Genomic DNA, 20,728 nt, shown 5'->3' with positions numbered 1-20,728 from the left:
AATCCTCCTGAGTGAATTGATAGGGAAAGCTAGGGAATTGTGGAAACCCAGCGGGGATTTTAACACCACCTCCCCAGAATTGCGTTGTGCCGTCAGGAGTAGGGATGAAGGAAAAGATGAGGAATTTGAGAAGATACAGTTAAGGGAAAGTCATCAGTGTCAATTGTTATGAGGGAAAGGAGTTCTCCGCTCACCACAATATTGTGCGTTAACGGTCAAATTGACCCCAGCACAGGATGTTGCTATCCTGTTTATGTACCCTTCCGCATGTGTCGTTGGAAAAACTATCAAATTTATCATGGCAATCTGTTGGCCCTTGGGTTGCCAAATGTGCTTGCATAATCGATTGGCAGGAGCATCCCGACGGAAGTCAATTTAGCCCAAAAAGTAATGTTTGCTGCTTTCCTTATCAATCCACCTTTACAGATCAATCCACCGCCTCCCTGTTCTTACGACAAAAGAAAGCGCAAAAGGGATTTTTTTTTTACTAACTTTAACTCTGAGGAACACCCCGCATAAGAGATGCCCTTGCCAGAGATAATCCGGGCCAAAACCAAATATGATGTTGGACCCGTGAAGGGGGCATCTCCCCCTCGTAGTCACACCAAAATCCTCCTACCCACCACGCAAACCGCCATATCTGTTTTAGACCAGACGCCGTGTTCGGTATAACCCCAGTGTTTGAATCGCTCTGAGAAGCAGGCGTTGTTGTACCGTGTCCCTCATCCCCATGCGACACAACGATACCGGCCTGTCAGGATGGCGGATGGAGTCTCCTGCCGTTTTGTTCAGGATTTTGTGCGCCGTAAATGACGCTATTCCCCTCAGGGCGCCTGTTGTATCTAATCCCACTACGATTTTGTCTCAAGTCCCGGGAACATCAAAATGTTTCACTGTTATTGACTCTTATCAAACGCCTCATGACGGACTGATCAAGACGACTCCCTGTCATGGTTGAAATATTGTTTGGCGGTAATTGACATGTTTTTCATCATGGAATCCCAGTAAAGGTAAGCTCAGTTTAGTTGCGTTCCTGCCATTAGTGGTGACGGGAATGCGAGGACGATCTGTCGAGGCGAGGTCTGTCTTCTGTCGACAAAAGCCACATACGAATTACATCACGTAAACCAGTAGTGATCAGATTGTCCAGTTTAGTATTTATCATTTTTAGTTTTTACTTTATGAATGGATTGCGTAGATGGGATTATGTTCAGGCAACATTCGAGAAATGCATTCTAGGAAAGTTTAAAAACCCTGCATGAATAACAGTCGGGCATTTTGTAGCCTAATCAATATTTTATGGACATTATCTCCTACATTTTAGACACTGTGATAATATTATTCCGTTGTTCCACTAGGTGCATACATTTATTTTTGTACTGATCCTATAGTCGGCTGTTCAACAAAACTGTTTGGGAAATCACAGAATTATTACACGTATCCCACTTTTGCAATCGTGGACCTAGACCAAACAAAGTTGTCATAATGTGTGTCTCCCACCCAAGTGTTTAAGTCGGTGTGCCCAGGTCAGAGCAGCCCTACCCGTCCCACTTGAAGGACCACTACACAACCTCTGACCAGGCGACTGGGTCGGAGGTTGGAACTCTGCCAGATTCCCAGGAATCTGGAACAGTCCCAGATCCTCCTCACCACCACAGCAGCAGTCAAGGTGGCAGAATGACGAACGTGGGTCCACGCATCTCATTGCAAGAAAGTCTGCAACCTTCCAGAGGACTGGATAAACGACAACGGAGAATCATCGGACATGAAATGAGATCACGATCCCAACGGAGTATGTGCTCGTAACCTCTGCCTCCACGGGGAGGATATCCCACGCAGTACTTGTACTTGAAAAGGATGACGCAATTTCCTGTGTGATCGTCCTTCTCATTATCATTGCTATCGTCCTATTGATCATCCAACCCTGGAACACAGTTCCACAGCGAGACTTAAAAGAAATAGCCGCTCCCCCTCACCACTCTGACTCAAACCAGACCCATAAGAAGCTCAAGTGAGAAATGTGTCTGTCACGAACGTAGTCCACCCATGGTTAAATGTTGACTCCTCTGGACATTTATTTCAACAAAAAATGGGGTGGAGATTTTTCCCTCACCTATGGTGGCGCAATGCAGTGCACTGCTGCCTCACAACAAGAATGTCCTGGGTTCGATTCCTGCCTGGGGCGCTGTGGGCACTGTGCTCCGGCGGGTTATCTCCCAACATAGGAGCCTTTCTGTGTGGAGTTTGCATGTTGCCCCCGTACTCACATGGGGTTTCCTCCACCTACCATCAGTAAGGACCCCCACCAAAAACATGCACACATTATCGTCTGACCACCGGTACCAGGTCCCCGGGCACGAATGCTGCCCACTGCTCCTGGCTGCCCCCCCCCCGGAGGAAGGACAAGCCAGGATGGGTCAAATGCAGAGGCCACATTTCACCGGCCACCATCCAAAGCATGTGTGCGCGTGTGGTGTGTTGTGTGACAATTAAAGATTCTTCTTCTATATCAACGTCATGGGAAGAATCTACATGTTTAGCATGGGCTGCAGGTTTTCCAACCTATACTGATATGACAGCAGGACAGTTTGTCTCCATACCACCTTATATGTTGAGATGTTTGTCTAAATATGTTTATCCTTACTCATAGAATGTGTTAGTCATGTTCACACAATGCATTTTGTTGTCATTATTAAGTGATAACCATTGCTTAACCTGCATAGCATTATATATATTTGCGGAATCTGTTTATTTCATTATTTGATTCATGATTTTTTTGTTTTCTAGTTAGAATGGCTTCACAGAGGGTTTTTCTCTCCACAGCTTGGTTTTTTTTTTTCCAGTGCGTTGTCATGTAGATAATCCTTAATGGTTTTTTACTTTTCTCTCATCAAATGTGGTAAGAGGGGTTTGGCCAAATTGAGGAGATGTTCTTGAATTCTGTCTGGGATGTTTCTTATCTTTTACATTTGTTTATATAGTTATATTTAGTATTAGATGTGTTTTCCCAGTTGATTGCAACAAGATAGAATTCTTAGGATGTCTCTCTAGTATAATTGTATTCTACTCAATTTGTAATTTTCTGATCCCTTTGCCTCAATTATATGAAATTGTAGTATTAGTGCATTTTCCTCGAGGTGTTGTTCTAGTAGAAACAAAATGGATAGTGAGAGAAAAATGCACATGATCAATCTTGTGAATGATGTTTTACATAGGACAAGTCTTTTGTATGTTATGGAACTTTTAAAACACATTGCCTTGGGTTTTTTTTTAATTAGTCTCAGAGTTTATATGACAAGACTAAACAATGCCTGTTGAAAAACCAGACACCATTCCTGACTTAACCTTGTGGGGAGACAGGTACCTTGACAGAGCATTGTGTGTGTTTTATGGCAGTCAGACCGTACCCGTGACCTGAGTTTGACTGTCAAACCATTGTATGAGCTCCTGATGTATTTGATTTGATCAATTGATGATTGAGTTGGCATCGTCCTGTACATGACATGCTAATCAATGTTACACAACCTGTCATCAGTATCAAGCCCTCTTTATCAATAGTAGGGGTAGGCTTGTCAGAACACTGCTCTGGAGCAGCTCTGAATCTCTCTTTATTCTGCTGAATAAATATCTTTAATACTCTCAGTTTTGTTTTCCTGTAGCGGGAAGATTAACCTCAGCAACCACACAGGAGAATTTCTCCAACATGTCCCAGGACAAATAAAGTAAAAGTTATTAAAAGAAAAGGCTCAGTTTGTACGCAGTTAACATTTATCCAGCACCGTTTACTTAACTGTGTCCATAAATAAAAAAAGTATAAACTAAACATCAATCTACTGATAGCAATGGCCTAACGAACCAGATACAGATGAATCCGTACAAATCTTATCAATTTAATGAGAAGTTAAAAGCATTCTCTTGACAAAACAAAAACAAAAATATAACAGAAAAGAACAAAGTTATTCAACTGTCACATTTTGGTCATGATGACACCTTTCCGTGAGGCAGGGAGTTGATCTCTGGGTAGGAATGAAGTTTAACAGACACAGTTAGTGGGGGGTGGAAAGACATGTGGCAGCGGCTCTGGCTCAGAACCTTCCAGAACGCTCTCTGTCACGGGAGCGACGCCTCTCGCGGTCACGCCCGCCTCCTCGCCCTCCTCGGTCTCCCCGGTCCCCCCGGTCTCCTCGGTCTCTCGAGCGGGAACGCCTTTCTCGGGATCGGGACCGGGACCTGTGTCTGCTGCGGAGGGAAAGGGGTGAGAGAAAGTGTATAAGAATACAGATTGTAAGCTTCCGATACGGAAATTGAGTTTAATGCGACTAAACAAAAACATCGATTTTACCTTTCTCTACCTAATACTCTGTGGGTATCAGTTAAATGTAAAAAGACAACTTTTCAAAATTCAAGACTGATTTCTCAATAACATTAAGGTAGTAGAATATTAAAGTATTAGGTAGAAATAGGGTAGGTTATGGACTTAATGATTAGATGAACTGTTATTACAATTTCTGTTAGGTCAGATAGCAGGATTAGCAATTAGGTACTGGAATCTTACCATTGCTTTGTTTCTCTACAGGTGAATATCACACTAAGTATACATTTAGTTGGGTTCATCTAGAAAAGGTTATAGTAGCAGGTAGGTAAGGAGGCAAATATTGGGTTCAGCGCTAGGTTCATGGTTCTCTCACAAATGTTTACATTTATCTAAAATGTTGACGTTGATGTGGAAGAACCCGACTAATTTTGACAAAACCAAAATATATGGCTGAACACAATCTGACAAAAATGTATAAGTTGAAATTAAGAGCATGTCAATGTTTTCTGAAACTATATAATGACTTTTGAGGCCTAATATTTAGAAAACTGAAGACATTAAGGCCTTTTTTGTAATATAAAAAGGACCTGCAGACATCCTGCTAATGTAATGGTAATGTTACAAAGAAATACAAAAATGGCCGTATACCTCTTCCTCCTACGTCCATAGAGCTCTCTCCTCAGTTCACGGGAGATTGGCTTCAGGTGCATGAAGTTACAGAAGCCCCCTCGGGTGCATTCTCTGTGGAGAGGTGAAGGCTGGAGTTAGGCTAGACCAACAAGCACGACTGCGTCAACCCAAAATAAACCAACCAATAGAGACTGAAATTCCACATTTAACCACAGTAGTTTGAAAAAGCAACTGAAGCCATTGCATTCAGAAAAGACAGACCTTTAAATTCGTGGGTTTAGCTTTTCTCATCGCTTTCAGTGTACGTGGGTACTAACCCCATTTCATACTGGCGACAGCACGCTTCTCTGAAGTCTGTGACGGGGGAGAGTTCAGCATGGATTGGCTGTGCATTGAACCAGCGGTTATTTAGGTCCATCACTGCCTTCTCTGCATCCTCCTCACGACGGAACTATAGATATAAAAAAGGTAAATTGTTCATAATTCATTGCAAAACTGGCAACTTCCTCAAAAATGTATAAATTATTACAAAAATAAAACAAAATCAAACCACCGACCTTAACGTACACATTTCCAACAAGATGGTCACCAAGGTTGTCGCATACATTCATCTCCTCCACCTCGCCGTACTTTTCTTCCATTTCTGTGAACACCTCCTGTTTAAAGAGTAAGAAAAATGTGAGTTACAAGAAGCGAGTTTCAGGTGCGCCGCGGCTAGTTGGCGTGGCAAGCGAATCTGGCCAGCATCCTGCGCCTCACTAGTTGTCTTCACGTGGTTACCTGACCGTGGAAGCATTTGCCAATTTTTTTTTTAACTAACCATGGGTCCTAAGAAAGTAAGTGCTGAGAAGAAGAAGCAGATGATGTCGATTGAATTTAAAGCATGAAATCACAGAAAAAAATCCCAGTTTATTTCTTTACATTCTCTTTTATTATGTTTCTCTACAATATTTGTTATTTATAAATATTTTTTTCTTATTTAAAAACATGTAACAAAAAAAAATTGGGATGGTTTTTTGGGGGCTGGAACGGATTAATGGCATTTCAATTAATTTCAATGGGGAAAATTGATTTGCTATACGAGCAGATTGAATTACGAGCTCTGTCACGGAACAAATTAAACTCGTAAGTCAAAGTACCACTGTATTAGCACACATTCCATCACTCTTTAATGCCACAATGCTAGTATTTGATAAATAAGATACAAACAAAGTGAGACCGTTTGTAAAGATGAAGATAGAAAGAGGTTCTGTCTTCCTGATGCACGGTGGCATTTTTTATCCATTTTGGTTGTTTGTTTGAACACAGCTAAATTAGCCAATGTCTATCAGACAGTAAACCAGTAGCTGGTATGCAAATAAAGCCATCTTAAAAAGCAGTGGGTAGGAAACAAAGTCCAGCTGTGGGCAGTTTAGGAAAGGTTGCTTTTCGCCATAGAATTTGTGGTCATTCAGAAGGATGTATCGCTTCTTTTTTTAATCACCTTTACATTGTGAAAGTGTGCAATACACATATCACAAAGGGCTGAAATCTTAATAAGTTGCTGGCTCTGACTTCCACATTCTGCATTCAAACAGAAATATCCTATCAGATAGAGCAACTGATTGGATATTCTGAATATTCAATGCAAAGATTTCTAAAAATTTGAATGCACACTATATTTGCTGGGTGAAAAACTTCATATAAATGAGATTTGTATAACCCATATAGGTGTTGTGCAAAGTGTGTGGTGGACATCACAAGAGAGAACACCACAAGTCTTTAACAACAGTTACCATGAACGTTTGTAAAAAAATAAAATAAAAATAAAAAGGCGCTTAAACAAAGATGACCCGATTTGGTTACCAACAGCTAAACAGAGTTTTGCCAGCATTACAACAATAGCCAAAACCTCCCAGGCTTCGTGTCTACAGACTGCATACTTTTCTGATGAATGGAGCGGAAACATGACTCTGGACTTGAGTCAAACTGGAATTCACACGAAGAGCATCCTGTGTATTAACATCCACCTTTGATAACCCAACTAAGTCACTGCTCAGTAATATTCTTAAGTTTCTTTACTACGCTTTCAGTTTTCATTGACTTTCACGGTACACTTCATTGATATATATTACAATGCACCATACACTGTTGTCCCGATATTGCATGTCATTGCAATATGCAGCACATTTCACCCCCCCCCTCCCCCGCTATTGAGCAGCTCAATTTGAGAGAAAATATACTTGCCTCAAAAAACTCATCATAGTGTTCCTGCATCTCCACGTCACTGACGGCACCTAGTGACGATAAAAGAGAAACACACCTTCAAAGGCAATAACCTACTTAAAGAACAGTTGGCAAGTGATGGGTACTGACTATCAAGAACTTCACAACATTTTTTTAGGATAGCTCACAAGTAAGTGTCTAGCTAAAAAAAACTTTGGATTTTCAGAGTTCCATCCCACACACACCTAGAAATTAGGGGTATTAGATCTTAATTTAGATCTATAGTGGAAGTGTACTTGAAACAGATTTATATGGTGTGGTGCATTTGTCTTTTAAAAAGGGAATTTGGAACATAGGAAATTTGGAGAACATAAAAAAAGACGAAGCACAGTGTGTGCTAAGAAGAGGAGTGGAAAACTTACAGTTCAAGCCATCTGCAGACTGGGCACTGTTTTGAGGGTTGCGGTATATGTTTAAGAGGGCAATAGTCTGAAATACAAAATGTACACAGGGTAATTATTTAGAGGGGGCTTTCTGAGACATTAGGTATTGTTTCAGCCTTTCAAAAGCAATAATAAAGCAAGTAACAATTAGAAAACAAATAGCAAGTGACAATTTCACCGCATCATGCCAAACTAGACTGCCATTTGTTTAAACCATGTCCACATTCACATACAGATTTTACAGAAATGCCCATAACAAAGATTGCATGACTTTTCTTATTTTTCCAAATAGTTTCACATTAATATTATCTGTGCACAAGTTGAGTTTTTAGACATTTAGGGATCTAAATGTCTGAACATACCTGGCTAAATGTTGGTTTATTGTGTAACCTGGAACAGCGGTCACCATGTCGACAGGCACCAATTTTAAAATAGAAGGAGCAGTTCACCCTTTGAAGAAAAAAGATTTGATGGATACATGATAATGAAAATAGCCTTTAAACACTGGGCTACATTAAGGCTAAAATCACAGTTGTAATTGGCATGAAAGATCCTGTAGATCAGTGGTTTTCAAAACTATGGGTCTTGGTGGGACATCAGGACTCGATCAATGTTACTTTTATAAAATAAAAAATAACCATGAGATAGAAAATGTCAGAATCTGATCAATTTTGCCAGTTGCACATATAACCAATTTAACTTTGAGTTGTTACAATGCAAGCAAACTCCAAAAAATACAAGGGGCAATGTATAAACAATGGTGAGCAACTGTTTTACAAAAGAGCAGTGACATGAAATGGCCCGATTGCACAATTACACCAGGGCCGCGAAAATAGATGAATAATACGGGTAGATTTTAGTGAAAATAAATGCTGCCGAAACGTAACTACGTGTGAAACCTGGTATGAAATAGCATAATATATCATATACTATACAATAGTTATGGCAGTTACGCAATATACACTTAAAACGTCCAAGGAAAAACAGGAGCACAAATTCAAATAACCAAGTTAATACTGGAGATGGTGTTATTTTTTTTAATTTTAAACCTGCACAACTTAGTAGTCACAAATGTACAAATACAGTGAATTCCACATAAGGTCAATCAGCGTTGGCTGAGCCTTGCAACGCAGCCTTTGTACTCATGTACTCCAACTGATCGCAACGTGTTTACATTAAAATTGTGGTGTTGCTATAATAACATTGAGTATATACGATTTAAACTGGATAAATATGCTTTAAACTACGTTTTTGCATACAACACCCCCCACAATGTGCTGCACGCTTCGGCTCCAATTTCTACATCAGCCCGTAACGCGGTGGTTAGCTAGCATTAGCAATTAGCATTAGCTATTGTCTTGTTAAAAGCTTGAATGTGGTGGGCGAGTCAAAAAAAATTCGGGTTGTACGCCACGGCTGGGACAAGCGTCCGAACCCGTCGCTCGGCTTCGCAAAGTATCCTATTTAATAGAATAAAACGACTTACTTATCCTTTTCCGTGCCGAAAATGGACGCCAAATACTCAGCCATCTTGAATGGAGCCGCAGGACTTCCGGCCCGTTGCTTTCAAAATAAGAGCCAGTGAAAGGCCAGCGCCTGCAGTGACAAAAATGGTTCAATTGTCAGTGAGTTGTGCGAAATTCAAGCTGCTTTGTTTACATTCTCCCACAACGAACGTTTCAGAGGATCCATCAATAAATCCACCAACTAACCCCGTGGTAGCCATTAAAAAAATAATAATAATTAAACGGGAATCTTTATTCACGTACGTATTCAGTATGCCCAATTCTGGTTTAAATCGATTAAGGGGGGGGGGGGGGGGTCAGCCTAAATAACAGAGATATGAGACATTTTCAACAGGTAAGGTTTCTAGGTGACCCTTAAAGATGGAAATAGTGTCACGGGCCGGGGGGGTTAAATGTGATAATGTCCATGTTTGACAGCGCAGCTTTTTAATACCTGACAGATAGTAAAACACCCATCTGTACAGTGCGGCAGTGAAACGGGCCAAGTTTCTGCTGCACATCACCGCAGACCGCGATGGACCCCAATAACCCGATGCTAGGGCTAATTCATCGACCGCCTCCGCCAGCCCCGCGGAATAAAACCGAGCTTCACGCTATTCGGCGTCGGGCTTTTCGGGTCCCGGGGCGGACATTGGGTCGGGTTCGGGCGTAAAAACGAAACATTTTGAATCGGCGGTAACTCCGGCGCCGCTAGTCAGTCTCCGCCCTCCTCGCTGTTGACCGAAAACTTGCATGAATTCCTTTCGACTGCGTGAAGCCCGTTCAACTAACGTTGGACCGCGTTCGGAACCCCGTGAGGCCTCTATCTCCAGAGGTATGGAAACCCGCCGACCGCTTATTAAAAAAAAAATAGCGTGCGGGTCGGTAGCGCACGGCGGGGCCCGCCCGGCGCTATTTTATGCACCTCGTCGCGCTCTTCCCGCTATTTTGTTGCATTGGCTGGGTGTTGTGGATCCAGGAGCCAGCCCCTCGCTCCGGAGGAAGCCACATATGGTAGCTACTGTCAGCAAAAAGTTCAACGAAAACCGGGGAATAAAGCGAGCGGGTCGTGATTATTTCAACCTTGTTGGCGATATTTCCAAACACACCGGGCTAGTTCACGCCACATTTTGGACAATCGCAGCCGCGGGTAGTAAAGCGTCCCACCGCCGCGGCGCAGGCTACAGAGACAACAAAACAGTACGTAACATTATCATCCCAAAACACCGCGTTTTAATACCGGTTGGCGGAATACCTTCGTGTGCGTCGCCGGCAATAGATAGAGCAGGGGCGGGATTGTGTTTGGGCTCGGTGCGCTGGGTGTGCGGTGCAACTTGTCTGCTCTCGGAAGTCTAGCGCCGCTGTAAACCTAGCCAGGATTTCCGGCTCCTTTCCATTTGCCCTATGCTGTTTTGTTTCCGTTTATTCCATTTCCGTTTCAAAAGTTTTTCCTAGATGCAAACTTTTAGTGTTCCCCGGGAACAGTTGTTTCGTGGAAAAAACAAAGTGCGATGTGTTTTTTGCGGAAAGTTAACTGCGCTTTGCCACGCGGGCGACACGACGCTGGTGTAGCGCCTGCCTCGCCCCGCGGTATAACCGACTATTAAAAAAAAAAAAACCCGGACCGCCGCGTTTATTAGTTGTAGCCCCGCTTAGCCGCGCGCGGAGCGTATCCCAAAAAGTTTTTGGGGTCGTGTAGTTTTTTCCCCTTTGACGTACTTTACAAATTGTACTCATTTCATAAGTACATTTTCTATTAATGGCCTAGCATTTGGCCTTAAGACGGTAGTGAAGCCTCGCCCTAGAGTTAGCTAGCATTAGCACTAGCTCTCTCGCTGAACTGTCCGAGTCGCCATCAGAAGTCGAGGCTCAGAGGCCTTTAGCAATCACCCTCAACACAACCAACTTATAAATATTTACAAACACACTTTAACCCACACACAATTAAATATTACGATCATTTTGACGAGTGCCTCAATACCGATAATATGACGATATTTGTGCTATTTATTGGTGCTTTCATAAGCTATTTACACGCGATACATTTTTTCCCCCCCAAAAACAATCATTAGTATGTGAATACAATAAACAAAGTTAAGAAAATTGCATTCATTTATTTATCAAATTCTTCATTTATTTCGGCGTAATGCTTAAAAGACAACATTTAATTATATTACTCAAAATCGCGGATAAAATCCAGTCTCATATCGCGATATCTGTATATCAGTGATTGGCATTACAGTATAACCACAACATCTGCGTTAATAAAGGCATTTTACCAGTCATAATAAAAATGTCCACCTATCCTGACAGGCAGATGTGATTATTGGTGCTTTCATAAAATATTTACACAATTAAATGTTTGAGGGGGAGACAGAAAAAAAAAAAAAAAAAAAAGATCAGTAATGTGGGAAAACGTGACCAAGCAGAAAATTGTGTGACTTTGCTGCAAATGCAACCCTAAAGTTAACTCCATCACTACAGCTGGAGATTGAAGTCACCGGTTTTATTCTAACAGCGAAAACACCTGACCGTTTCGTTAACCTTCCGCTGGTGTTTTTGTTCCCACAGCTTGCCTCGGCTTGGCGTTGGTAAGAGAATGTCGAAAAGTGAGACTGAAGAGATGATCGAGATTGAGATTGATGGGCAGGAGAAAGCGGGTCTGGAGGAAGGGTAAGTGGCACTTATTTCGCGCTGCAGTGCGCAATAGGGCGGTGGGACTCTAATCGCCCCATATGTTCTTTTCCGTTAATCAAATCTTCATTTAATCGTACGCCTTTTTATTTTAGCGTCGAGGAGCAGACCATCACAGCAACAGACTTGATACAACAGGATATCGACATCAGTGAACCCATTGGCAATTTGAAGAAGCTCTTGGAGCCCCGCATCCAGTTGTCTCTGGATGCGTACGACATCTTCCTACAGGACATTCAGGTGAGAAAGCACCACAACAGTAAGGTACCTCCATTTATTATTATTTCTTTTACAGGTACAGTAGATGTACCTTTTGTTGATCTGATACCAAGATAAAATGGGGTATCTGAGAATATCCCTGATAGAAAAATCTGAAATCAGGTGCAACATCAAATGTATCTGATATTAAAGAAAAACAACTTGATTTTCTGTTTTGGTGGAGGTGTCTGATGAACAACAAGTTACTTTTAGTTTCAGCGTTCTTAAAGTTCAGTGTCACCAGTGGAAAAGTTGTACTGGCGGCGCCTCTATGTCCCCTATATCTACATGGTGATCTGTGATGTGTGCAACAAATTGGGAATAGGTGCCTTTTTAGCAAGGCATATTTTACTTTTTGGCCTTAAATTGTGCCCAACAGGTTTTCTGTGGGAAAATAGAGTGCAGCTTAAGCAGTTACAAATTTGCCCAAAGAGGTTTCTTAAATAATAGATTGTGGCAAAGACATCCAGTCTGTGATGTCGCAAATGTTTAATCGAGTGCGGCGTCCGCTAGTTTGATATTATTGATATAATTTAGCGTCTTATATAGCTATAATTATGATATCCTTTTCACCTTTTATTCCCAAATGTCTCATCACACATCTGTCCAAATTCCTGTCGTTTCAGCTCCATCCTGACCACAGTCTTTTTGATCAAGGAGTAAAGACCGATGGAACAGTGCAGCTCAGCCTGCAAATCATAACCAAACCAGGTGACCTTGAACCCCCACTCTTATTTTTACAGAGGACAACATGCTGCTGGAGGCCATTTCATCCCAAACCTGACTGATTTTAATCCCACTTGGTGAAGAGTTCCATCTTTTCAACCCTTTGTCATTATAATTTTTTCCCTAATACCAGGGGAGGAGAAGTTGAGCATCCTGGAAATTGTGAAGCCGGTGGAGACGGTGGAGGTGGTGATAGATCCGGATGCCGCCGGGGAGGAGGGGACTCTGGTGGAGGAGGGTCAACTTATCGCCGTGGATCGCTCGGGCCTGTCAGACGACACCTCGGAGCAGGTGACGCGCTGGGCCGCGGCACTTGAGGGCTATCGCAAGGAGCAGGTCCGCCTGGGAATCCCATATGGTGAGGGAGCCTCCACCCAGCACCGCCCCCATACGTATATGGGACAAACTCTTTCAACGTATGAATTTGTGTTTTTTTCCGGTCAGACCCTGTGCTGTGGACGGCTGATCAGGTCATCCACTGGGCGGTGTGGGTGATGAAGGAGTTTAACATCGATGAGATGGAGATTGGAGGCATCCACATCCCAGGACGAGACCTCTGCTCCTTCAGCCAGGAGGAGTTCCTGCAGAAGGTTCCAAGCGGAGAGATCCTCTGGAGCCACCTGGAGCTGCTGCGCAAGTGTTAGTTGGGAAGCCTTGGCTGTTGTGTATTCCATTACAGATGACTGTTTTGAGCATGGAAATGATTAAAAACCAAACTAATACTTTTGAACTCATGTTTTAAAACATGGTGTAGAAAGATATTTCCTTTCAAATTCCTTTGCCCTTTCCCTTTTAAATTGTGAGATGGCCCAACACAATCAACATGCAAAGATGGATTTTTTTTACTTCCACAATGATTCTGGCATTAGGTGGGGTTAGCTCCTTTTTGACCAGTTTGAGAGAAAGTGCATCCATGACAAGAAATACAGGGAGTAAAAGACGCCCCTGAGCACAAACACACAATCTGCTCCCAAACTGAGCTGAAGGGAGAATCAACACTCCTTACAAACGACACTACCTTTGGTTTCCCTCCAGATGCTCCTTCAAATTGGACATGGAATCCACTGAATGCACTTTTATTTCTTCTGAATGTGAAATTTTTGCCATATTTCCATCCAGTAAATGCAATTCCATCGGATATGATCCTTACAACAGCAACTCCCGTGCCTTCCGTCTTACTCAAAATTACACTTTTTTGGTGAAAGTGAAAATCTGTCTGTAGCTTGGTAATTTGATAACAATGATAAGAATCTTATATCTATAAATGTATGATGCCCCTTGTTTCAGATGTGTTGGCCAGTCAGGACCAGTCTGGCCAGGATGCCACAGTCACCATTGATCAACGTAAGTTTCACCAGATTGACTCTAAAAGAAAGTTCCTAATTTTTGTGTGGTTTAACGAACCAAACTCTCTTCTTTTAACTCTATCAGCATGAAAAGAGCACAAATAGCAATTGCATTTCCGCTACCTGTCCTTAACAACATAATTTATAAATCAGTCAGTTTTCCCAATTTAGTTCTGTGTTGCATTAAACATCATCATTTACCTGTTATTCACAGACAAATACCAAATCTCAAATGATTAGGATAACACCACAGGCATATGCATTTAGATCCCAGTCTGGCAGCAAGACAATGCCCTCCATATAAAGGATGATGTTTAATCCACCTTTTTCAGTGGAAATTATTGCTGCTTGCTGTCAGAAATGGAGGGCAAATTGTATTGGTTAGATCCAGAGTAGAATAGAATCTAGCCACTGGGGGTGCACAAGCCAGTGTATCGTCAGTGCCGGTCCCAAGCCCGGAAGAATGGAGAGGGTTGCGTCAGGAAGGGCATCCGGCATAAAAACCATGCCAAATCAACCATGCGGACAACAAATCTGATTTCCATACCGGATCGGTCGAGGCCCGGGCTAACAACGCCACTGATGCTGTTAGCCAACAGGGTGCCAGTGGAAATTGTGCTACTGTCGGCTGATAGAAGAAGAAGAGGGGGAAGGCGTGTCCAGAGACAGCAGGAGAGGAAGAAATGTAGGAGAGTAGAGTTGACAGGAGCAACTTTGAACGTTGGCACTATGAATGGTAAAGAGAGAGGCTGACATGATGGAGAGAAGGAAAGTAGATGTACGATGTGTACAAGAGACCAGGTGGAAGGGGAATAAGGCCAGGAGTAACAGAGCCGGGTACAAACTGTTCTACCACGGAGTGGATGGCAGGAGAAATGGGGTAGGGATAGTCTTGAAGGAAGAATATGTCAAGAGTGTTTTGGAGGTGACAAGAGTAACAGACAGAGTGATGAGCATGAAGCTGGAAATTGATGGGGTGATAATGAATGTGGTCAGTGCATATGCTACCCAAGTTGGGTGTGAGATGGAAGAGAAAGAAGAATTCTTTAGTGAGTTGGATGTAGTGGTGAAGAGCGTCCCCAAGGGAGAGAGAGTAGTCGTTAGAGCAGATCTCAATGGGCATGTGGGATGGCGAGGGGATCAGAGACATAGGTGATGGGTAGGTATGGTGTCAAGGAGACGAATGTGGAAGGACAGATGGTGGTGGATTTCGCCAAAAGGATGGAGTTGACTGTTGTGAATACGTATTTCAAGAAGAGGGAGGAACACAAGGTGACATACAATAGTGGAGGAAGGTGCACACAGGTGGACTACATCTTATGCAGGAGGTGCAATCTGAAAGAGAGTAGTGACTGCAAAGTGGTGGTACGTGAGTGTGTTGCTAGGCAGCATCGTATGGTGGTGTGTAGGATGACTTTGGAGGCCAAGAAGAGGAAGAGAGTGAAAGAAGAGCCAAAGATAAAATGGTGGACGTTAAGAAAGGAGTGTTGCATGCAATTTAGGGAAGCGGTAAGGCTGGCAATAGGTGGGAATGAACGGTTACCAGATGACTGGGAAACAACTGCAGAACTGGTGAGGGAGACAGCCAAGAAGGTACTTGGTGTATCATGTGGGAAGAGGAAGGAAGACAAGGACACTTTGTGGTGGAATGAGGAAGTACAGGAGAGCATAGAGCAGAAGAGGTTGGCGAAGAAGAAATGGGATAGTCAGAGAGATGAAGAAAGTAGACAGGAGTACAAGCTGATGCAGCCCAAGGCGAAGAGAGAAGTGGCAAAGGAAAAGGCATACGACAAGTTGTAAGAGAGGTTGGACAGTGAGGAAGGAGAAAAGGACTCATACCGATTGGCAAGACAAAGGGAACAAGCTGGGAAGGATGTACAGCAGGTTAGGGTGATGAAGGATTATGATGGGTATGTGCTCCCTAGTGAGGAGAGTGTGTTGGGAAGGTGGAAGGAGTACTTTGAGGAGTTGATGAATGAAGAAAATGAAAGGGAGAGAAGAGTGGATGATATGGGGATAGTGGGTCAAGAAGTGCAGCAAATTAGCAAGGATGAGGTGAGAACAGCATTAAACAAGATAAAGAGCGGAAAGGCAGTTGGCCCAGATGACATACCTGGGGAAGCATGGAAATGTTTAGGTGAGATGGCAGTGGCGTTCCTAACGAGACTGTTTAACACCATCCTGGAAAGGGAGAGGATGCCGGAGGAGTGGAGAAGAAGTGTACTGGTACCCAGCTTCAAGAATAAGGGAGACGTACAGAGCTGTAGTAAGTACAGGCGGAATAAAGTTGATCAGCCACAACATGAAGCTATAGGAAAGGGTAGTGGAGACTATATTAGGAGGAGGAGAGGTGGGGATCAGCGAGCAGCAGTATGGTTCATGCCAGGAAAGAGTACTACAGATGCAATGTTTGCTTTAAGAATGCTGATGGAAAAGTACAGGGAAGGCCGGAGGAAGTTGCACTGCGTCTTTGTGGATTGAGAGAAAGCATATGATAGTGTGCCGAGAGAGGAAGTGTGGTATTGCATGAGGAAGTCAGGGGTGGGTGGCAGAGAAGTAAGAGTGGTAAAGGATACTGTATGTATGAGGGCAGCCAGACAGTATTGAGGTCTGCAGTAGGCGTGACGAAGGCATTCAAAGTGGAGGTGGGATTGCATCAAGGATCAGCTCTGAGCCCTTTCTCGTTTGTAGTGGTGATGGACAGGTTAACAGATGAAATCAAGCAGGAGTCTCCGTGGACTATGATGTTGACATTGGGATCTGTAGCAGGTTGAGGAGAGCGTGGAGAAGTGGAGGCATGCATTAGAGAGAAGAGGAATGAAAGTCAGCAGGAGTAAGACAGAATACATGTGCCTGAATGGGAGGGAGGGTGGCGAAAAGCTGAGAATGCAAGGAGTGGAGATGGAGAAGGTGGATGAGTTAAAGTACTTGGGGTCGACCATCCAAAGCAGTGGGAGAGAGGTGAAGAAGAGAGTACAGGCAGGGTGGAGTGGGTGGAGAAGAGTGTCCGAAGTGATCTGTGACAGAAGGGTTCCAGCAAGAGTGAAGAGGAAGGTCTACAGGAGGGTAGTGAGACCAGCTATGTTGTACGGTTTAGAGGCTGTGGCACTGACAAAAAGGCAGGTGGCTGAACTGGAGGTGGCAGAGTTGAGGATGTTGAGATTTTCATTGGGAGTGACACGGATGGACAGGATTAAGAATGAGTACATTAGAGGGACAGCTCAGGTTGGACAGTTTGGTGGAAAAGTGAGAGAGGCCAGACTGAGATGCTTTGGACACGTGTGTAGGAGAGATGAGCGTTACATTGGGAGAAGGAGGCTGAGGATGGCGCTGCCAGGCAAGAGGAAAAAGGGGAAGGCCAAAGAGAAGCTTTATGGATGCAGTGAGGGAGGACATGCCGGTGTAAGCGAGGAAAATGTGCAGAACAGAAGGTATTAGAGGCTGATGATCCACTGTGGGGACCCCTAACAGGAGCAGCCCGGAGGAGAAGAGGAGCCAGAGTAGAATAGCCTGCGCCCTATAAGTACTTTTGATCAGCAAGCTGCTCTGAAACTGACTTTTCTGTCCACGGCTCCAGCTGTGCAGATCATCCCAGCTCATGTGAGCACGCCAACCACCATAAAAGTATTGAAGCAGAACCGTGGACCCAGAGCACCTCGCATCTCAGGAGGGGAGGAGCGCAGCTCACCTGGCAACCGCACAGGTACTCCACACACGAAACACTCTTATCTAGAAAGATTATCATCGGGGCCTCCTGCTTCAAGTTTGACTTTACCTCAACTTGTTTGGTTGCTCACACTATTGTCTTTTTCGAACGCTAAACCCATTCCTCCAATACCACACATATCTTTTCTAGGGCAGCAATATGTTTGATAAAAATGTTACACTTACAAGTTAATGCTTTAAAGAGGGCCTTTAGTCAAAATCACTCTTTGCTAACAATTTGTGCAGGTTCATTATCAAATTTTTGTTATAATATACTATATTATATATGATATCAACAAAACTACAAAAACATGTGAAATTGAAAACCAGAAATATCAAAAGATTTATAGTAGCTGTTTCCGTGGCTTTAGTGAATACCACCAGTAAACAGAACTGCTCCGAGAAGGCGGCAACATGACCAACATGGTATCATCAGAATTCATAATGCAATGATCCCTATTGGTTGATGTTGTTTAACCCCATTAGCAAAGTCGGAAGAGACGAGCGTGAGTTAACATCAGTTCAATTGAGGATACTAATCCTGCAGAACCCCACCCCACTTTCTGAGCATTTGTTTCAAAAAGGAAGAGGGTTTAGAGGCTCTCAAAGGAGGAAATGTGTGTGCTCTTTTTTTTTTTTTGTTCTTTTTTTTTTCCCAGAAATAAAACCAGTTTTCTCTACTTCCTGCTAGGCAACAACGGTCAGATCCAGCTGTGGCAGTTCCTGCTGGAGCTGCTCACTGATAAGGATTCCAGGGACTGCATCTCCTGGGTTGGAGAGGAAGGGGAGTTCAAGCTCAACCAGCCCGAGCTCGTCGCCCAGAAATGGGGTCAGCGCAAGAACAAGCCCACCATGAACTACGAGAAACTCAGTAGAGCCCTCAGGTTAACGCATTTTTATTCATCTTTATCTTCATTTGCCAAACCTTTATTTTACACCCCTGGAAATGAATTTGTGATGGTGCCAGGTAGTGCTGGGCGGTATGAGCAAAAATTTGTATCACTGTATTTTCTAAGATTGTGGCATTTTCATGGTATATCACAGTATTTTTATTTTTGCATGACTGAGCCTTTTATATAGTTTTATAGTGGCTTATTTTGCTGTCAGGAGTACATGGAATATTAAAACATTTTAATGTCATAATAATCAATATACTGAAGGCTTTGATTACTATAGGGTTTGCTTGGCCCCCACAATATATGTAGGAAACGGCATGAAACGGTTGCAAAATGTAAAAAAAATGTATTACCGGATGAAATGGTATACCGCCCAGCACTAGTGCAAATCACAAAATAGGGCTGCACTTTTTCCTCCATAATCCCATTCGAATTTGGGTGCTTTATTATTTTTAATAATCAAATTTTTAATGCTCAAATTTAGTAGAGGGGGGTTGGCATTGGGCACGGTTCTGCAGCTCCGCAGTAATCTTTTCCCCGAACAAGGCAAATAAAAACTCGATGTATTTAATTTACTCCGCTTCCTGCTGCTGCCGAGCAGATCGCTCCTGAAAAATTCCCGCCCACGTTCTCACGGCCCCGGTGGCAAATGACCGTGAGCCGGTGGTTGGGAAACCTCTGCACTAGAGGACATTCCGTCGGTAATGGTAGGGTTTATTTCCTACTTTCATCGGCACATCTGTGGAAATACTGGACTTTCTGGTCAAAGGCGAACCCTCAACAAACTGGATGAACTTATATTGAACTCTATTGTTCATCACATCTGAATTGATTCGCTGACGTTAGCCTAAACATTAATAATCAATAATTTATTTCGTAAAAAAAGAATACGCAATTTCAGCATTCGAGTAGTGTTATTTTTTTATATATATTCAAATTCTATCCGAATTTCAAAATTCATGCCTGTAGCCCTAGCACAAAACAAGGCAGAAAGATGTTTAAAAAGGCTGGAAGCAGTTACACTGGGATTCAACAAGATTTTAATTGAGACCCTGAAATTGTCTTTAATGCTCATAAAGAGTACATTTTAAGATTGTTTGGTAGTGTGTCCCAAGTACATGGGACATCAAATTGAGTGTTCCTCAGTGTTTATATTGGGAACCTGAAGTCTAGAGTTCTTCCTGTTAGTGGGAGTGTTGAGCGCTGACATCCTAGCACAGTCTTTTTAGAAGTGTGAATAAAGAACCTTTTGCAAAAAAATATACCATAACATATTCAGAAAGAGTATTTTGCCCTGATATGACTCAAGAATCAAATGAAGTATCTCACTGAACATGTGTGTGAATGAGATACCCGTGTGAGTATGTACTAGAGCTGGGCCTCTGCAAGGTGCATGAAAATTATGTACTTTGCATTATAACCCAAATTCAAAGAGCTGTGTAAATGCCGGTGGTGTTTTTTTGCCGAGCTCGTGCGTGACTCCTGTTCCCGGCATTGTCCCGTGCAGGTATTACTACGACGGCGACATGATCAGCAAAGTCCAGGGCAAGCGCTTCGTCTACAAGTTTGTGTGCGACCTGAGGACACTGATCGGCTATAGCGCCGCTGAGCTCAACACCCTGGTGACGGAGTGCGAGGGGAGGAAGCACGCTCGAATGCAGCTGCACGGCATCGGCCAGCCCATCACCACGGTCACGCTGGCCACCACCACGCTCGACAAGGACAGTTGAGGGGGTGGCCCGCGACCACGCTCTCGACGGCTAAGGACAGAGGTTGCGCTCAACCACTTTTTGGGAGTCAACTTCACACACAGCTCCAGCGATCTGATCCAGGATTAGTGTGTATTGACTTCTAAAGCCTTCTCTTTACGCTTTGATTAGAGTTGGACTGAAGTGGGGAGTTTACTTTCTGTTTATATATATATATATATATATATATATATATATATATATATATATATATATATATATATATATATATATATATATATATATATATATATATA

General features: G+C 43.0%; 2 protein-coding genes across 4 annotated transcripts; one reads left to right on the top strand and one right to left on the bottom strand.

The window, feature by feature from the left end:
* Positions 1–3,874: 3,874 nt before the first annotated feature.
* On the bottom strand, positions 3,875–10,446 carry u2af1 (U2 small nuclear RNA auxiliary factor 1). Of its 2 annotated transcripts, none has more exons than XM_080018542.1 (9): positions 10,354–10,446; positions 9,080–9,189; positions 7,956–8,043; positions 7,573–7,639; positions 7,172–7,221; positions 5,503–5,601; positions 5,263–5,396; positions 4,964–5,056; positions 3,875–4,239 (listed from the first exon to the last, which is right to left on the bottom strand). In XM_080018542.1, the coding sequence occupies exons 2-9, from the start codon at positions 9,121–9,123 to the stop codon at positions 4,086–4,088; spliced, it is 729 nt and encodes a 242-aa protein (XP_079874668.1). In that variant the 5' UTR covers positions 9,124–9,189; positions 10,354–10,446; the 3' UTR covers positions 3,875–4,085. The 2 variants fall into 2 exon arrangements, with proteins under 2 accessions (XP_079874668.1, XP_079874669.1); XM_080018543.1 differs by having other exon boundaries at positions 3,875–4,236.
* gabpa (GA binding protein transcription factor subunit alpha) lies at positions 9,853–20,664 on the top strand. 2 transcript variants are annotated; one of them, XM_080018539.1, is made up of 10 exons: positions 9,853–9,933; positions 11,670–11,771; positions 11,888–12,032; positions 12,677–12,761; positions 12,910–13,134; positions 13,221–13,415; positions 14,064–14,120; positions 17,700–17,825; positions 18,519–18,711; positions 20,231–20,664. In XM_080018539.1, the coding sequence occupies exons 2-10, from the start codon at positions 11,698–11,700 to the stop codon at positions 20,451–20,453; spliced, it is 1,323 nt and encodes a 440-aa protein (XP_079874665.1). In that variant the 5' UTR covers positions 9,853–9,933; positions 11,670–11,697; the 3' UTR covers positions 20,454–20,664. The 2 variants fall into 2 exon arrangements, with proteins under 2 accessions (XP_079874665.1, XP_079874666.1); XM_080018540.1 differs by lacking the exon at positions 9,853–9,933 and adding an exon at positions 10,080–10,112.
* The last annotated feature ends 64 nt before the right edge of the window (positions 20,665–20,728 follow it).

Source organism: Zeus faber (genome assembly GCF_960531495.2).
Source record: "Zeus faber genome assembly, chromosome: 18".
NCBI lineage: Eukaryota > Metazoa > Chordata > Actinopteri > Zeiformes > Zeidae > Zeus > Zeus faber.
This window is presented reverse-complemented; position numbering and strand designations above follow the sequence as displayed.